Genomic DNA, 17288 nt, shown 5'->3' on the forward strand with positions numbered 1-17288 from the left:
TCATGATTAAAATAATATAATTTAAATAAAAAGATATTAATTATAAAAACATTCAACTAAATCCAACCACTCAAAAGTCTAACAATAATAAAATACAACACTTTAACTATCTATCCTTACAATTACAACCGTTCAATCTTAAAAGTCTAGAGAAGAGATGGAGACAGAGCTGGAGAAGAGACGGTGATTGAGTTGGAGAAGAGACGGAGATAGAGCTGGAGCTCGAAAAAGAAACGAAGAGTGAGCTAGAGAAGAGACACTAATTAGGTTAGGATGAGAGAGGAGAGACACAGATGAAAGGCCGAACTGAATGCTGTCTGAAAATCTAGATTGGACTTAGCGTGCTCTGCCTCTAATTTTTTATTTTTTGACTTCATTTTCACTTTTTTTTATCTCCAATCTGGAAAATCAAAAATGAAAAAAAAATGCCCCAAAATAACATCATTTTGGGGGGTTTTGTCTAAAAAATAATAACCCAATTAACTCAATCAACTCACCGAGTTATCTGGATTATACTAGGTTAAACCCGAGTTGACTGGGTTACACCAATTCATTCACTCACCGGTTTAGGAGTAAACTCAAACCGGACAAGGGATCGGGTCACCGATTTTCGGGTTAACCCAGCTGGTCCGATCTGAGTTTTAATACCATGATAATGAGAAATAAATGGATTTAAATAGTCATTAATATTATTAATGTAAAATAATTTCTTTTAAAATACCCATTAAATTTTTTAAAAATAATCCAAAGAAGGCATCTTATTAAAAATATATAAAAATATTTAAATCTAATATAAGAGTACATAGTATGAAATCTTATGACAAACATTTATAGAATTAAATGGCAATTTGATCTTGAATTATAGGCTTAAGAGCACTTTAGGTCTTATTTGCTTACTAAAAAAGAAATGAATGAATTAAAAAAATAAAAGTAAAAATAAGTAGAAGTGATAATAGGGGTTGAGCTTGGAGACTCAACCCACTAACCTACAAAAGAAAAAAGATAGGTTAGGTTGAAAAAAAGGAGTTCATTTTTATCTCATTTAAAAAAAAAGATAGAAGTCAAAAGATTATTTTCTCAATTCTCAAACCTTTGACATTATTCACACTATTAGAATAATTTAAATTATATGCTTATTACATATTGTCATTATTACCTATCACATTTAATTAGTTAAGATAGTTATAAATCCATAACTAGTCAAGTGCATTAGTATAACATGCACCCAATCAAAGGCTTGTTTAAAATTTAATTTGAGTAAAATATTTTTAAGTTGGCATGAGCAATATAGCCATCTATTTTTTTTTTAATTATGAGATACTAGGCTGCCAAGCTGTGAACAAATCCTAACTTTATTTTTCTTGAGAAAATATAGCTTTGGATCTCTACACTTTGTTCGTATTTTGCTTTTAGTCCCTATAATTTTTTTTGTATTTTACATCCCTACACTTTTATCTTTTATTGTTTTAACTCTCTCCAAGGTCCCCACACTTTATTCATAGAGGGATATAAGAAAATGAAAAACAAAAATATAAAGACCTAAAACACAGGAAAAAAAAATGCAGGGACCAATAACAAAACGTGAATGAAGTGCAATGACCAAAAATTATATTTTTCCATTTTTCTCTGTACTGTCTTTGTTATTACGTTTCACTTTAATGAATTCAAAATTTCTTAGCTAGCTAAAAAAGAAATAAAGGTTAGCCTGCTAACCTTACCCAAATTAATGTCAAATTTAATTTTACTTTCTCAACTTATACATGTTAATTATATTTTCATGTTTAAATGTGTGATGCTAATAATCAATGTTAAATAAAGCCTTTAACATTATGATAAATTTGTAATTTTTAAAATTAGAAAAAAAATGTATATAAAAAACATTTTATATTGGTGGATGAGCCAGCTAACTCACTAATTCTCTACAAGTTGGAAGAAATACAACCCACACAAGATGCAGATTATATCAACTCGTGCCACCAAACCAGCAATCCACTGTAGGCCAACTCACAGGTTGTAGACTGACCCATATTATCAGCTCTAAAAATAAAATGATCAAATGAGATAGGTAAACATATTTCTAAAAGAAATGAGTAATTTAATTCATGAGGTTAGGAATTATGATTCATGAGATTTTTAAAGGATTTGATAATTCTCTCATTTTACAGTATATATTAATGAGTTGTATCATACTTATCATAAAAAGAAGGTTGATTTAATTTATTTTTATCTTAATTTTTTCAATACATTCCTTTCAAGTAACCGGGACCTTCAATCCTAAACTTGTTTTTAGTACATTTTGACCTCTGTCTCCCTCCTACCACTTGACAATCTAAGATCACAAATCAGGCCCCTGCGACAGTGGATGTCGTCGATGCCAGCGAGACAAATGACGGGATGTAATCTGAACTATAATCCGAATTTGCCTCTTCCACGGGCATTACCTCTCTTCCATTCACCTTCATACATGCAATCATCCGCCCACAGATATTTTACCTGTGATGTGCAACACATTCCACCATTAAATGCCCGCTATAAGGATCTCTGTTCAGGACAGCTTTCTCTACACTGCAGGTGGTGACGTTATTGGGACCGGAGGCAAAGACGGTAGGTGCCACCTGCCGGATAATGCAGCGCCGGCGAGAGAGGGTTGGGGGGGGGGGGGCGGGAAGAAGTTAAGAAAAATGAGAGGGCGTGGGGTGGTGGCAGTGGCGTTTGCGTTGCTTGTCTCACAGAGTAAGAGGTTCTTCACTCCAGTTAAATTATTAAAAATCCTACCAGTTCATTTTAAATTAATTTTTAGATATTTTTAATATGTATATTAAATAAAAATTATAATACTCCCTCCATATCAAATCATAAGACACTTTTAAATAAAATTTTATATATAAATAAACATTATTAAATACACTTAACAATTTTATCTTTCCAAAACAAAAATATAAACTTTCAAAAATACACATCATTTAGTACATTGAAAAGAGCAAAAACAAAATTGATACATTTAATTAGAGAGAGAGAGAGAGAAGGTAATATTAAAATTGATACATTTAATAAAATCTTAATCTACTCATAATATCTTATATTTTAAGATAAAAAAACTTTTTCAAAAGTACTATATAATTTAAAACAGAGTTCTAAATATGAATTGCTCACGATATATCTGATTTTTCCAGAATAAAAATTGAGAAATTTTTAATATTAAATTTAACCATCCAAATCAAACATATTGTTCAATACATATTTGAATAGCCAATTTATAAAAATTATATAAAACTTTAATATTAAATTGGACTGTTCAAACTAAATTTGCACTATCCTCATTCAAGATATATAGATTTATTAAAAAATATATAATTTTTTATAAATTCTTATTTTGATAAATAAAAATAAAAAATTAAATTTGGATAATCCAAATCTTATAAGTTGATAAGCATGGTGTTTTATTTCCCTGATGAGTATTGAAGTTATTTCAGGTTTAATATTTAAAAAAAATTTATAATTTTTTATTGATATACACTATTAAAAATATATCAATATCAATTTAAAATGAACATGACGGATTATTTCACGTCAAAATGAAAGTCTGGAATAAGCTCTCCTAGTGATGAGCACCAACTGCAGATCCCAAACCTTGTAACACCTACTTGAATGAGCCTAATCATCAATGATCAATTAGTTATGGATCAAACTCGAAATAAATGTGGTTAATTCCAACAAACAAAAAATCCATGTAGAATGGCCATAATACTCTTTAACAATCCGCTCAAGCTTTCAGAGGCGTAAACATCCTGCTTTTCTTTTTCTTTTTCTTTTTTTTCAGTTGAAAACATACTGCTGTTTTTATTTATTTAAAAAAAAAAAGATGATACACATTTTGACCAGCGCTTAGCATTAAGCCTAGAAATTAACGCAGTATTAACCCCTAAAAAAGTTTCATTTCAACTCTAAATCTAAATTATCAGGAATGACTGAACTTGCATACAATACAAAGTAATGATTTCAAGTTTCCAACCTCCAACATGGCATCACAGGACCGTCCAGTTTGGGAAGAAGGTTACATCCACAACTGAGTTTCATATTGATGACTAACTGATCACAGGACCGTCCAGTTCATCCCTGAACAATATCAAGATATCCAAAGGAAAAAGAGCTGTAGTTAAATGCAAAATGAATATCAATATCACCGGTTTTGAAGCTCTTCAATTGATTTCTTCCACTGAAAAGCTCTCTGCTTGGCATCCTCAAATGACAATACCTTTTTTGGCTGCATGATTACAATCACATTAATAGAAAGAAATGACAAACAACATAAGAAATTTTATTTTAGAAAGAAGTGCAATTATATTTTAATTATATTTTATACGACACAAGGAAACCTGTTTACTTGTCAAGTAAACTTGAAGTTGCTTTTACTCTTTTGCTTTTTGTTTTTAATTTTATATTGCATGTTAACAAGTCGATAGATTTCCTTCATGTGAAGGCTCAATCTATAAATAGCTATTGATAAGCATTAGAAACTAAGACTAGGATGAATAAAAAATTGAGTGATGTTCTTACAGCTCCCCCTCTGGTCCCTTGCTTCTGTCTCTCTCCTCCTCTATTCTTAATTCCCCTCCTCTCACTCTATTTCTATTTTCTTCTCCCATTTTCCCTCTGTTTGCATAAGTGATTATGTGTGCTGCACCATTTTCATATCCGAGCTAGACCCGAGCATTCCTTGGTAGCTTCCATCACCAGGAAAAACAAAGAAAACTCGTCGGGAAGTCTCTATACCCCATGTTTCACGCTGCCATAGCCAAAACTCTCCCTTCCTAACGTCAAACCACGAAACCAACATTACCATCATGCTCGAAAAGAAGAATCCAGAGAGACTCAGAAGCCTCACCACTGTCCACCACTGCACACGTATCCATGCTAACGGAGCTCCCTATGCATGAGCTTCACGTGCCGTCCATACAGCACTGCCAGAATATGCTTTTCAGCATTTTAGGGGCACAATTGCAACTTTTTAGGCTTTTAAAGCTACACTGGTAACGCCAATGACCCTCTCATTTAACAGACTTATATGGTTATTGAACAGAGGTTGTTCTAACTTTAGCTAGGTCTAAACTCTTAGTTTGCTTGATATTAGGTTATTATTGAGCATTGCAAATTCTAATTTTAATCGTGCGTTTAGTTTAACCTTTTTTTAAACTAATATTTTGAGCGTATATGGATCATTATCTTGTTTAATTTATGACTTTTGTCAGCATTATTCTTACAACTTAGGCATGTTTACCTCACAGTTCAGCCCTATACCCGAGTCAAAGAAAATTGCCCTAGGTTAATTGACATTTTAATGGTTTCCTTGTGAGGTCTTTGAACCTTTGAAAGTCACTGTGAAGATTTCATTCAAGTTGTTACCTATTTAGCAAGTATGACCGTTAAGAAGCTTTCGAGTTTTCGGAAAGTTAGGCTAGTTAAAAAGGAACTTCATAGGTGGAGGCAACTTGAAAACCTGTTTTCCTCAGGGTACTAGAACCATTCTAAACCATACACGTTGAAGTACTGCCTTTGTCAATGCATATGACCATTTGTGACTTATATGACAAGCAAGCATTACTAGACCAAGAAATCATTGCCATTGAATCTGCTGTGGTCAATAATTCTCAAATCGCCTAGAACTACCTTGAGAAATTTGGGAGGACTTAAAAGGCATATGTGGACCAACAAATTGATGAAGCGCGTTAGGAGATTCATTAAGTGAAAGAATCAATGAACAATAGATTTGATTGGTTCATGAGTGCAATTCAATTGACATATAGGCAAATTACTAGAATATTGATCGATGGATTGCCAGAAAATCCTATAGTTAGAGAGTCAAGCCTTAGGAATGAGCGGTCCCCTGTCCCTAATAAACCTAGGGGTACCTCTCTTAGGATTGGTCATTCTTCTAGAGCTATTAGTAGAGACAAAGTAGATCATCTCCTTGTGAGTTCACCAATCATCAGTTTGAAGACATAGACAACATTTGGGATGATCAAAACCAAGAAAAATATCATTATAGGCCACATCAACTAGCCCATAGGAATAGTCAAGAGAATTTTAGAGGGATGCATATTGATGACATCATCAAAAAGGTTACGGTAGAGGCTCTAGAATTTGATGGGAGATTAAATCCTAGTGCTTTCCTAGATTGGTTAGCGAGCATGGAAGACTACTTTGAATGGTATGACATGAGGTCTTAGGAATGCCCAACAAAGTCAATTTACAAAAATGAGGCTTGGGGCTTTGCAAGAAAGTAATACTTTGGGACGTGAATCTGGGTTGAGTGACTCATTGCAGTCTCTCCCTGATTGCACGGCGCTCTGATGCCATGAAAAACAGAACTCGATGTCTCTTTTTTTCTAATCATTCATGGCAGAAAAAGGAAAAACTAATACGTATACTTAGCCAGTGAATGCACTTAGCCAAGCAGGGTAAACCTAGGTTAAATCTAAAATAAATATTTATAAAAATACAGAAAAGGTAAATAACAAACTAGTAAAACTCAGTTTATTGGGCTTGGGCTTGGGCTTTTAGTCTTCCAACAGTTTCCCATATGGCCAACATACATTAGACTACCTACGCCAGCATTAATCAAGTATTAGCTCTATTCATCACGGAAGCTAGACCATTGACTATCATCCATAAAACTAGCAAATCCTTAAAAAAGATACAGGGAAGAGAAGGCTTACTGTGCAAATTTTGAAACAAGAAGGATTTGTCACTTGAATGCATAATTCATTTGGATTATTAGACCATATTATATTTCCCTTCACAATAAGCTTTGAAGGATCCACATAGATCAGCTTTGGTTTGTTAGTAAGGATGAGCTGCACCTTCTTGCTCGTTAGTTTCTGCATCTTTTTTACCATTGAGGTCATAATAACAGATTCACCAGGATCCAAAAATTGTTGCCTGCAAATTAAGAAACACAATGATTATCGGTAAGCAAACATGGCTTTTTACATATAATTATGCATAAACGTTGAAATGAGCAATAAATGAATAAAATAACTTAACTAAAAGACTTAGGCACATTTACTCTTCTTTGAAGTCTAAAACTGAAGACTCTAGTCATTAGCAATGCAAAGAGCTTAGCAGCTGAGTTTGAAGTAAAAGACCTTGGAATGTTGAGGTACTCTCTTGGCATGGAGGTAGTACAATCTCAAAAGAGAATCTATGTTTCTCAACACAAGTGCACACTGGACTTGCCCAAAGAAACATGTATGTTGGGGGCTAAACTGGTGAGTACACCAACGGAACTGAATAGCAAACTTGAGGTGAGACCTAACGGGATCCCAGTAGATAAAGAGATGTACTCACGGCTGGTGGGTAAACTAGCATTTGACTTCTACCAGGCCCAGCATATGCTTTCCGACTGGTGTGATAAGCCAATTTGCAAATACACCACAAGAACATTTCATTTGTTTACAGAATTCTTGGGTACCTGAAAGTAAAACCTGAACATGGAATTTTATTCATTTATTTTTCTTTTTTTCTTTTCTTTTTTTTTTGGGTAAAGGAAGTTTAAACGATGTAGTAAAGCTATGTCTAGGGCAATTTGGTAACTTGGCATAATAAGAAACAACCTATGGTCTCTAGAAGTGCAGCAAAATCTGAATATAGAGCAGTCACTTTTGGAATTTGAGATGGAATGTGGACTAAACAGCTTCTAAAGGAGCTGAGATTTGAAGCAGATTCGCCAATAAAGCTTTGCACTGATAGTAAAGCTGTTATGGCATTGCAAATAATCCTAAATGTAAGCATAACTGCACTAAGCGTGTTGAGATTGATAGACATTTTTAACTGCACTAAGCATGTTGAGATTGATAGACATTTTATTTATCAAGGAGAAAATAGAGATGAAGGTGATCAATCTTTCCTATATCTCATCTACAAGGCAAATTGCAGATGTAATGACAATGTCTCAGACTGTCAAGAAGTTCGAAGAATCCCAAAGCTGGGAATAATCAACATCTACTCACCAGCTTAAGGAGTGTTGGAGGAGGCTTATCCTCTTGGGCCATGACAAAATGGACTTAGTTTTTCCTTACTTCAGCAGATTTATCCTCGTATTTATTTTATATGATCATATCATTATCCCTAACTCTAAGATCTTAGGGTTAATTATTTTCATACTTTTTCCATTTTAGTGAGATAGTATGAGATCTCACACTCTCCCTTTACTCCCTGATATATGTACTCTGTTTTTGCTGATTGAATAAGAATATAGCACTGCTGCTTCCCCATATTATTTTCACAATATCAAGGACACTAATAAGTTTCATAATATTTTCCACCCGAATATTCCTTTATGCACTGGGCAAGTACAATATAAAGGCCTATATGGGCATTCTTCAAGAAATAAACCAAATGCAGAGAATATATTGACACAGCCATATGAGTCCAGAAACATCCTTTAAACAGTTATTTAGAAACCTTTCATTTAACAAGTATACTAACATTTGAGAGCTATACAATGTAACAAGTATGATAGATAATTCATAGTTTGCATGGGATGATATAACATTTCAAGTGCATATAACGTTTCCTCATCAGAGACAAAAAAGAAGAAGAAGAAAATGAATACCACTTTGAATCAAAAGAATCTACTGAGGCTAGCCTAGTTATGTGATCAAACCCCTCAGAAGATGATGTAGCACCAATATTTCCATCAGATTGCCTAGCAGAACCATCCCCAGCGTGAGAAAGGCTCCATGATGAATCATAAACATCATCAGCTTCAGGTGACTGCAACAAAAGTGAAATGTAGATGGTATAGATAGAAATTTCTTCATATTCATCAATAACGAAAGGAGAGGTGAAAGAAGGTTCCTTTCCCCCATTTTCCCAAACTAATCATTTGAAAATTCAATTAAAGTCATACCCCTGGTTCCATAGCAAGTTTTGGGGGGATTTGATCCCTAACGTTACTCCAGTCCACTCCCTTGAAAAATGGATGCCTTTTCAAAACAGTATAACCGTTAGGTCCTGCACCTGGTCTCCTGCTGGGATCTAAATCCTGAAGCATAATAACATGGCTGTTTTGAATTGAACATTACAATCACTACAGCTACTGTCAGCATGCATAAACTTGTACACACAAAAAAAAAAAAAAAAACCATGCAAGATGCAGATTTTTAGGTAGTGAGCGCCACTCACACTGGCCAACCCTTGTGACATTTTTGGGTTAGGATAGTTGCATTTTCTTGAGTAATAAATAAATTCTCTTAGATTGTTAGCCAGATATCTCTCCCCTTCTCTTCTTCTCACTTTATTTCTCTCTACATCTCACTTCTTTTCCTTCCCTCTCCCTTTCCCTTTTCCTCTATTAATTCTATATTGTTCTGCATCTCCTTCCGTCAAAAGAACTTGGTTTCCCAGAAAACGAAAGTCAAAGGAAGACAATGTGAATTTTCAAATTAGTCAAAAATCATAATAACAATAACAATAATAAAAAAAAAAAAAGTATACAAACCCAAAGAATTTAAGCTCCTAGTCCTCTGATCAGGCAAATTATTTGTGCTTTAAGCTGGTCAATTTGATAGAGCACAAGCAAATCAGAAATTTCCGTATTTATAATCAGAAAAGACTAACCAGTAACTGGTCAATAAGGTCCCTTGCCTCATCAGAAAAATAGTCCGGGAATCGAATATCTCTAGCTATGATTCTTTGGAAAATAAGCCATTCACTTGCATCTTTAAAAGGAGAAGTTCCTGAGAGCATTTGGTATAATGTGCATCCAAGGGCCCAAAGGTCATTTCTGTGTGAAAATTATAAATAACAGAGAAAAAATAAAATAAAGATTACCGAGAAAAGACTTGGCATGGAACAAACAGAGATTAACTACCAAGTCCACAAAACAGTCAAATCTTAGATAAGAAAGGAAAACACTACATAAATAAATAATCTGGTTGTACAGACATTTAGTATAAGAAACAATGTTACAACTGCAACATGCAATTTACTTATAATTTTTGAATGATTAGGTCCCTACCCAAATGTTGCTGGAGAAGAATTAAGAACCTCTGGGGGAACATAAGCAGCTGTCCCCACCAATGTGCAGGCTCTATCATCTAAGAATAAAAAGAAAATATTAATATATAAGACTACCCATAAATAGATCAAAGCATCCTCAAAAATGCTCCTGATCTTACCTGATGCTGCATTTGGAAGGAAGTCCATGATTTGGCTTCCCTGCATAGGCTTGACACTCCCAAAATCAGCTAATTTTATATGTCCTTCAGCTGTAAGCAGCAAGTTCTCTGGCTGCAATTTAAGAAATTTTGATCACTGGAATACACAAGGCATATAGCTATTTAAGGCACTAGAGTAGTTTAACTGTCACAGCGAGCTACCTTAATATCACGATGTATCAAGCTCATATTATGTATGTATTCAAGAGCATCCACAACTTCAGCTGCATAGAATCGTGCTTCATCCTCTGACAAACGACTTTTCTGCACACAGAAAAATCAATAAGATACTACAGATACCATAAAATAACAAGAAGAGGAGTGGAGACAGCCACCAGCAAGAGCCATAGCCCCCCTAACTTTTTTATTTTTTTCTTAATAAAATGTAAGAGTTATATATTTTTGGCCCTAAGTTGACACATTACAAAAGCCTTGAGACACTAAATGAAATTCTCATTTCAATTCTATAATAGCCTTTCCAACTGTTTTAGTAACTTGAAGATATAATTATTATATGATCTACTTATTTTCAACAAGATAATATTAGTTGCTCTTAAAGCATTGACGTCATTTGATTTTGCTTTCATTTTTATATTTAATGAAAGAAAATATGAGAATTATTACTAACAAACTTTATCAAGCATTGCAACAAAAATCTCAAGATATATTGAATGCTATGTACTTAATATCTACCATAAAATCACTTACCCAAAAGTTAAGAGATTATGGTTAAGATATGTTCTTAAAAAAAAATACATTTTTATGTAATAACCAAGTTATTGAAATTTATTATATGAATGGTTTTTACTATGGTATACTTAGATCTCATCAATATAAAGAATTTGTGACAATTGAGCATCATTACCATGTTGATATATTTATTTACTACAACCATCAATTGAAAGAATTAAATAGTAAATTCAATAAGCAATTAAAGAGTTTTTTAGATTGAACAAAACTTTAGATCCTTACATGTAAATTATTCAACGCTCATGGGAAAGATGAAATCTTCACCAATTTAATGATAATTTATATTGAAAAGGAAATTGCTAACAATTTTATTGTAGACATGATAATTAATTATTTTCATGCTATAAAAAATTAATAAGCAAAACTTAAAAAATGAAGGTATATATTTATTTTTGTTATACATATATATAATTGAATATAAATATATACGTTAAAATATTTATGTTATGTTAGTGATATATATATATATATATAGATTTAATTTTCTTTTAATTATCATATATGTTTTGTCATCTTGACCCCTCTAATAAAATTTTCTGGCTTTGCCCCTAAACAAGAAGGCAGGAAGAACTGCAAACATACTAAGTTCCAAATTCCACACAATAGTATAAGTTCAAACAGTTCTGCAAGAAAAGGGCAAACCCATCCCAAAGATTTTCATTGGAGAAATCATACAATCTATCCAATAATTGCCCAGGCCGAACACCAATCATAGTTCAGCTGGTATTTATTACTTGTTTTCCACTAATAACATAAGCACATAAGGGAAAAAGAAAGAAAAAAGTGACGCAAGAGAGTAGGTTTAGGTCAGCTAGAGTGTAAGCAATGTTATTAGCTTTTTTATATTTAAATCCTCCATGTCTACCAGAGAGAGGGGTGGAGTCTTTTGAAATTGTGAGTGGTGAGGAGAGCTTTGGCCTCTCGTAAGTCAGGTTGGAGGTGAAGGAGGATTGTCTTTCTTCATCATTTTCTCTTTCCATTTTAGTGTGTTAGTGAGTGGCTTGTGTTTGTGTTGCTGTCCAGAGGGTGTATTTTATGTTGTTTCATGTACTTTGTAATTGCTATTCGATTGTAGTTTCAGTGCCTGATTTTGCTTGTAATCCAACTTGGTTATTCAGCAATAGTAATTTCAGTCCCATTTGTAGTTTATTATCTGGTTTTTGCTTGCTTTAAGTTTATTAGGGTAGAGGGTTCCATCATATTCAAATGTGATTACACAATTACAATGCTAAACATAAATTGATAGACAAGTTGATGCAACTTGATAGCAACGGCAGAAAATTAGCCACTGGGATGCAATGATACGTATCCTCGGATATATCAAAGGGGTACTTGAGAAAGGTTTATTATATAAGAATCTGATAGAGCTGAAGAATTAGAACAGATTTATATATCATTTCCTAGGGCCTATAACATAGTCTATATGGAGGGACATGGTGTAGGAAAGAGACTAAAGAATTATCTTCCAGCGGATAAGAGAATTACCCAAAGGTTCCTGGCCATAGGGGGACAAAGTGATGTATGAATAGGGATTAGGTTCAGCTAGGATTATGTTCAACCTTTTGTAACTTTTTGGGTCTTTAAATCTCTCCTTTCGTCCAGAGGGAGGGTGGGCAGTATTTTGAAATTGTGAGTCGTGAGGAGAGCTCTGGCCTCTCGAATGCCAGATTGGGGTGGAGGAAGATATCTTTCTTCATCATTTGTTCATGTGTAACTTATGTTTTTCTTGTTGTACTGGGTTGTATTTTGTGTTGTTTCATGTACTCTGTACTTCTAGTTCATTTTGCTGGTAATACAACTCCATTATTCTGTTTAGTCCCATTTTCTGTGTATTTTTCTGTATTTTTGCTTGTTTTAAGTTTATTAGCGTAGAGGGTTCCATCAGAATCACAAACATGTGCAAGTGAGTTTACAACATAGATTGGTCAAGATCAACAATCCCCACACTGCATCTTCCGTAGAGAAAATCTTGTCTCTCAAAAAGGACGAAACAAGATGTTGTAGCAAGATCTGGTGCTAAGGCTAAATGCCACACTATGGCATTGACAGCATATGAACTTGTGAATTAAAAATTACTCCAAAAACTTCAATTTGGCGACCAACATAATGAAATTCAAATGTGGCAATCAAGCTACACCAATAACTTGCCTCAAATCCCATCTTTGAAGAGGAACAAACATTAAAGTTAATTATCATTTTATTAGAGATAATACCTATGTGTGACCATCACCGCTAGTCCTGTCTACTCTGATGATCAACTAATTGATATACTCATGAAAGCATTAAGAAGAGCCCAAATTTTCAACACTTGCAACATGAATGGCACATGTGGCCTACATGATCCAACTTGAGTTGAGTGCTGATTGTGAATTGATTATGTTTGTAAATACAATTACCTATTAGCAGGGAGATTAGGTTGACTTCATTTTATAATTAAGAGGGGTACCATGATCTAATTATTTGTATTTATGAGCCTTTACAGCATTGCTTTGCACCTATCCTATAACTAATAAGTAATAAGTTTCATGTAAATCAGAACTCACTAACCATATTTTACACCCTTGTTATTGCCACATTTTAAATTATCCTCAAACTAACAAATCATATAAAAAAAAATTCAAAATTTTGAAAATGTCATCTTCAAGCAGCTTTTTAGTTTCATTTTGTATAAAAACTTAATAAAAAAAATTAAAGCATACATCATTTCTTTGATGTTTTTATTAAAAGATCTAACTTAGTCATGACCAAAACTACATCTGGCTGACCAAAACACCTTCAGCACATGCTTCATAATAATTTTTAAAATAATTTACTCACAACTCATACCCCAACACATTGAGTTAATGCCTTGAAGTCTTAAGTTAGCTTACCCTGGTTATTTGATCAAAAAGTTCTCCACCATCACACGATTCAAGTGCCATGTCTTCACCATTGAAAAAGTATACAACACAAAAAAGGATACCAACATCAAATAGTAGACCAAACTTAGCAACCAAAGAGCAAAATTCAACAAGAAAATTGAAAGTAAAAAGAGCACACAAGAAGAATCAGCAAGAAAAGAGTATACTATAAAGCGAAAACTCCATAACAGTATACGTACACAAAGAAAATGTGTCTTGAAATGTGAAAAACAGCCGCACAATTCCAGGATGATCCAATTTATCAAGCACTAAACGTTCCAACTTCACATAAGTTGTTTTGTTCTCCTTGGTGATAAATTTTTTGTCCATGATCTTCAATGCATATACAGATCCCGTGTCCTTCTTCTTTGCCCTCACAACCTTTAAAAACCATGACAATGATATTTAAAGATAATTAGACAAGAAAAACTAAATCAACTAAAATTCCTGAAATAACATAGAAAGTCAGATGTCAAAATGGCAAGGGGATTTTTCCTTCAAGCACATAGTGTTGGTGAATGGAATAGGTGCCCAGCAGAGAAATTCAAACAAAACAGAAAATAAATACTCTCTCCATTTAAAAATGTAAGGCATTTTTAACCAAATCTCACCCAACAATAAAGTAGTTACTTACATTCAAACTAACTCCATCTTTTCATATTTACCTCTATTAAACACTTTACATAAATATAAAGTCATTATCAATAGGAGCACTTTTGGAAAAAAGGCAATGATTACTCCTCGAAGACTTAAAAATGCCTTACAATTTTTAACATCCAACTCCTCAAAAAATGTCATATATTTTTTAATGGAAGGAGTAACTATCTATTAGAGGAGAGAGAGCTAGAGGCAGAGGTGAACAACATGATCAAATTTACAGGGAAATTCAAATCAGCTCCTCTATCACTAACAAGCAGAAACACCAGATTCAGTTCCAGAGGTCACACTTCCCCCGTTATTTTGCCCCAGTGTCACCGGCCTTACTCCAAAATATCAAAATTAGAAAACATTCAAAGAATAACATCAAACTTGGATTCAACCAGGGTGCATCTTAAATGTGACAACAGTGAACCAAAATAAATAAATGAAAAGGGAAAGTCATCAATAAAGAACATGAAGCAGAGAACAACATTTAAAAAACAGTTAGATCATGATTCCTTGCTCTACCACAACTGTTGAAACACCAGACTTTGTAAGATCACACAGCCTTGAGTTGGATAACAAATTAACAACACACATAAGCTTACATTAAAGGATCCACATTCAGCAAGAAATTCCAAGTGGATTGAAAAGGAGTGCATTTTTTGGCAAAAGAACTACAAACCTAACTATAAATCTATAATGCTCCAAGATAATGATTTATCAGATTAATGGCTGTCTAGAGTATACCATGCACAGTCAAGCCAGCCATGACACAGCTTGTCTTATTTTCTACATCCTATCATTTGCTTCTCTTTTAATCTAAATTAAAATGGCAAGTCTCAGACGTTTAGCAATTCTTATGGGTAACATTATGTAACTTGCTATGAGTGTGGAGAAATCAAATCATGAAATTTCTATTTACCACTTCAAAAGTTTGCTTGAGGCTTGATTTGTCTTTTGAAGTTCAGAAAAAGGATTGAAATTGAAACCTAATCTCTGAATGTTAGGTCTTTAAAAACCAGTGGGGAAAGAAAAAGAAAGCCCAACGACATATTTAACAAGAAACCAACATTCACAGAATTTTAAATTAAAAACGAATAGAGCATCAGCATTTGCCTTTTTGGGCCTAGAAAGGGGAGTGGAGTGCAAGCCGTTTCACATTTTCAGCAACCAATGATTCGGGAGTAGCAATTGTTCTACCTTATGAGTTAATTAATGCGGTCCAATACAAGATATCAGGGGATGTTTCATACATTATATAGCAACAAGGATAACAATATTGCATAATGATCTCTACAGCATCATCCCATTGATGATAGTAACCAAAAGAACTGAATAGATTAATCTACTGACGTTTTAAAAAGAAAAAGAAAAACATAGAAAAGTCAATGCCATCCAGAGAATTTATGCATGCTTCGAAGCATGACCCAAAAAAAGGAAAAGCATAAACAAAGCAACACTAACACCAACACAACCAGGCACAAAAAATCACAAATAGCACTAAACCGTATAGCACCTTAGAATAAGAACCAACGCCGTAGATCTTTCCCAATTCAAAGTCCTGGATGGTGCAATTCTCCTGAGGAGCTCGGAAAGGAATGCTCTGACATCTCGGGACACTCCCATCACTAGACGAATTACTCTGAATCCTCAACTTGGAATCAAAATCCTTCTCCATCGCCAACATCGCTCCGTGCAAAGCTCTTGCTACATTCAAACAATTTATACATTAGGATCGCATTTTCTCACTCATCTCAGGAGGAAAGCTCAGGAAGTAAGCAATCCCTCCCTCGTATTCTCCGATAAGAGAAAGATGTGAAGTGAGCGTCAGTGATTGGATGCCGAAAGGACTGTGCATAACCAGAAATGATCAGCTTAGTTTTGTGCCTTTGTCCCTTATTCAAAACCCTAGAAAGTGGTGTTATGGGGATTGAGGAGGAGAAGCAGAATAGCACAGGGCAATCATTCACTTTTTCTCATGCTTCCTGAATCCCGGTGCATGATGAGAAACGGAGTTGCTTCTCACTGCAGTGGAAGAAGCGCCATAAATCAATCTTTGTCTGAAATTGTATTTAATGATTTAGATTTACAAGTTTTAAAAAATATGGATTAATGTGTATAGTTAAAATTTAATATTTGCAGTAGTGGTGCGCGGGAGGAAAACTATAGTCAAAGAGAAACTAAGTACATGTTTGAATTAGTTTTTAACTTAAATAAGAATGAATTAAATTAAAATTAAGATATAAAAAGTTTAAAAAAATTTGTTTGGATGAGCAAAAAAATTATTATATATATAAAAGTAGGGTTAAAGACTACAAGAAAATATTACGTCTCTCTCACAATTCCGTGCTCTAGAGTTAAATTTAGGGTTAGGTTCGGGCTAATTATTATTTTTTGATATATATAAAATATGGCATTTAGGTTTGGAGTTAGGTGTGGGATGACTTACCAATTTTTAGATATATATAAAAATTATTTTTTGCCTATTTAAAATTCAAATCTCATCATATTTGAATTCAAATTAGTATCTATCTATTTAAAGCTTCCATTCACTCTAAAGATATGCCAAAAATCTAAATTCATATGATCGAGTATATATATGTAAATATATTGGTATTCAAATTTAAATTAATATTTATCTGTTTAAATATTTAGAGAAAGGAATATGTGTTTGAATATTTAGACTATCCTCATGATTTTAGAGAATTATAAATATGTTGAAGTATAAATATTAATCTATTTAATAATTTGAATCTCATGATGTTAAATTTCACAT

General features: G+C 33.6%; 1 protein-coding gene across 4 annotated transcripts; it reads right to left on the minus strand.

Annotated features, from left to right (window-relative positions):
* Positions 1–3891: 3891 nt before the first annotated feature.
* LOC129292950 (3-phosphoinositide-dependent protein kinase 2-like) lies at positions 3892–16557 on the minus strand. Of its 4 annotated transcripts, XR_008589053.1 has the most exons (13): positions 16029–16557; positions 14071–14251; positions 13841–13893; positions 10383–10484; positions 10182–10293; positions 10022–10100; positions 9622–9787; positions 8912–9046; positions 8615–8775; positions 6717–6939; positions 4886–5045; positions 4558–4811; positions 3892–4264 (listed from the first exon to the last, which is right to left on the minus strand). XR_008589053.1 is itself a non-coding variant. In XM_054930686.1 (11 exons), exons 1-11 carry the CDS (start codon positions 16197–16199, stop codon positions 4181–4183), a joined length of 1467 nt encoding a protein of 488 aa, XP_054786661.1. In that variant the 5' UTR covers positions 16200–16556; the 3' UTR covers positions 3892–4180. The 4 variants fall into 4 exon arrangements, 1 of the variants encoding a protein (XP_054786661.1); XR_008589052.1 differs by having other exon boundaries at positions 4558–5045; XM_054930686.1 differs by lacking the exons at positions 4558–4811; positions 4886–5045 and having other exon boundaries at positions 16029–16556.
* Positions 16558–17288: the final 731 nt, after the last annotated feature.

This window comes from Prosopis cineraria, unplaced genomic scaffold, assembly GCF_029017545.1.
Source record: "Prosopis cineraria cultivar Desert tree isolate PC_DT_omini unplaced genomic scaffold, ASM2901754v1 PC14, whole genome shotgun sequence".
NCBI classification, from domain to species: domain Eukaryota; kingdom Viridiplantae; phylum Streptophyta; class Magnoliopsida; order Fabales; family Fabaceae; genus Prosopis; species Prosopis cineraria.

Bases quoted from the DNA above. Each gene is read 5' to 3' on its own strand.
- LOC129292950 (XM_054930686.1), bottom strand. From the start codon at position 16,199: ATGTTGGCGATGGAGAAGGATTTTGATTCCAAGTTGAGGATTCAGAGT. The intron at 9,788-10,021 runs GTAGGGACCTAA...ATTTTCACACAG, and splicing joins TCTTCTCCAGCAACATTTGG to AAATGACCTTTGGGCCCTTG. The intron at 8,776-8,911 runs GTATGACTTTAA...CTTTTGTTGCAG, and splicing joins AACTTGCTATGGAACCAGGG to TCACCTGAAGCTGATGATGT.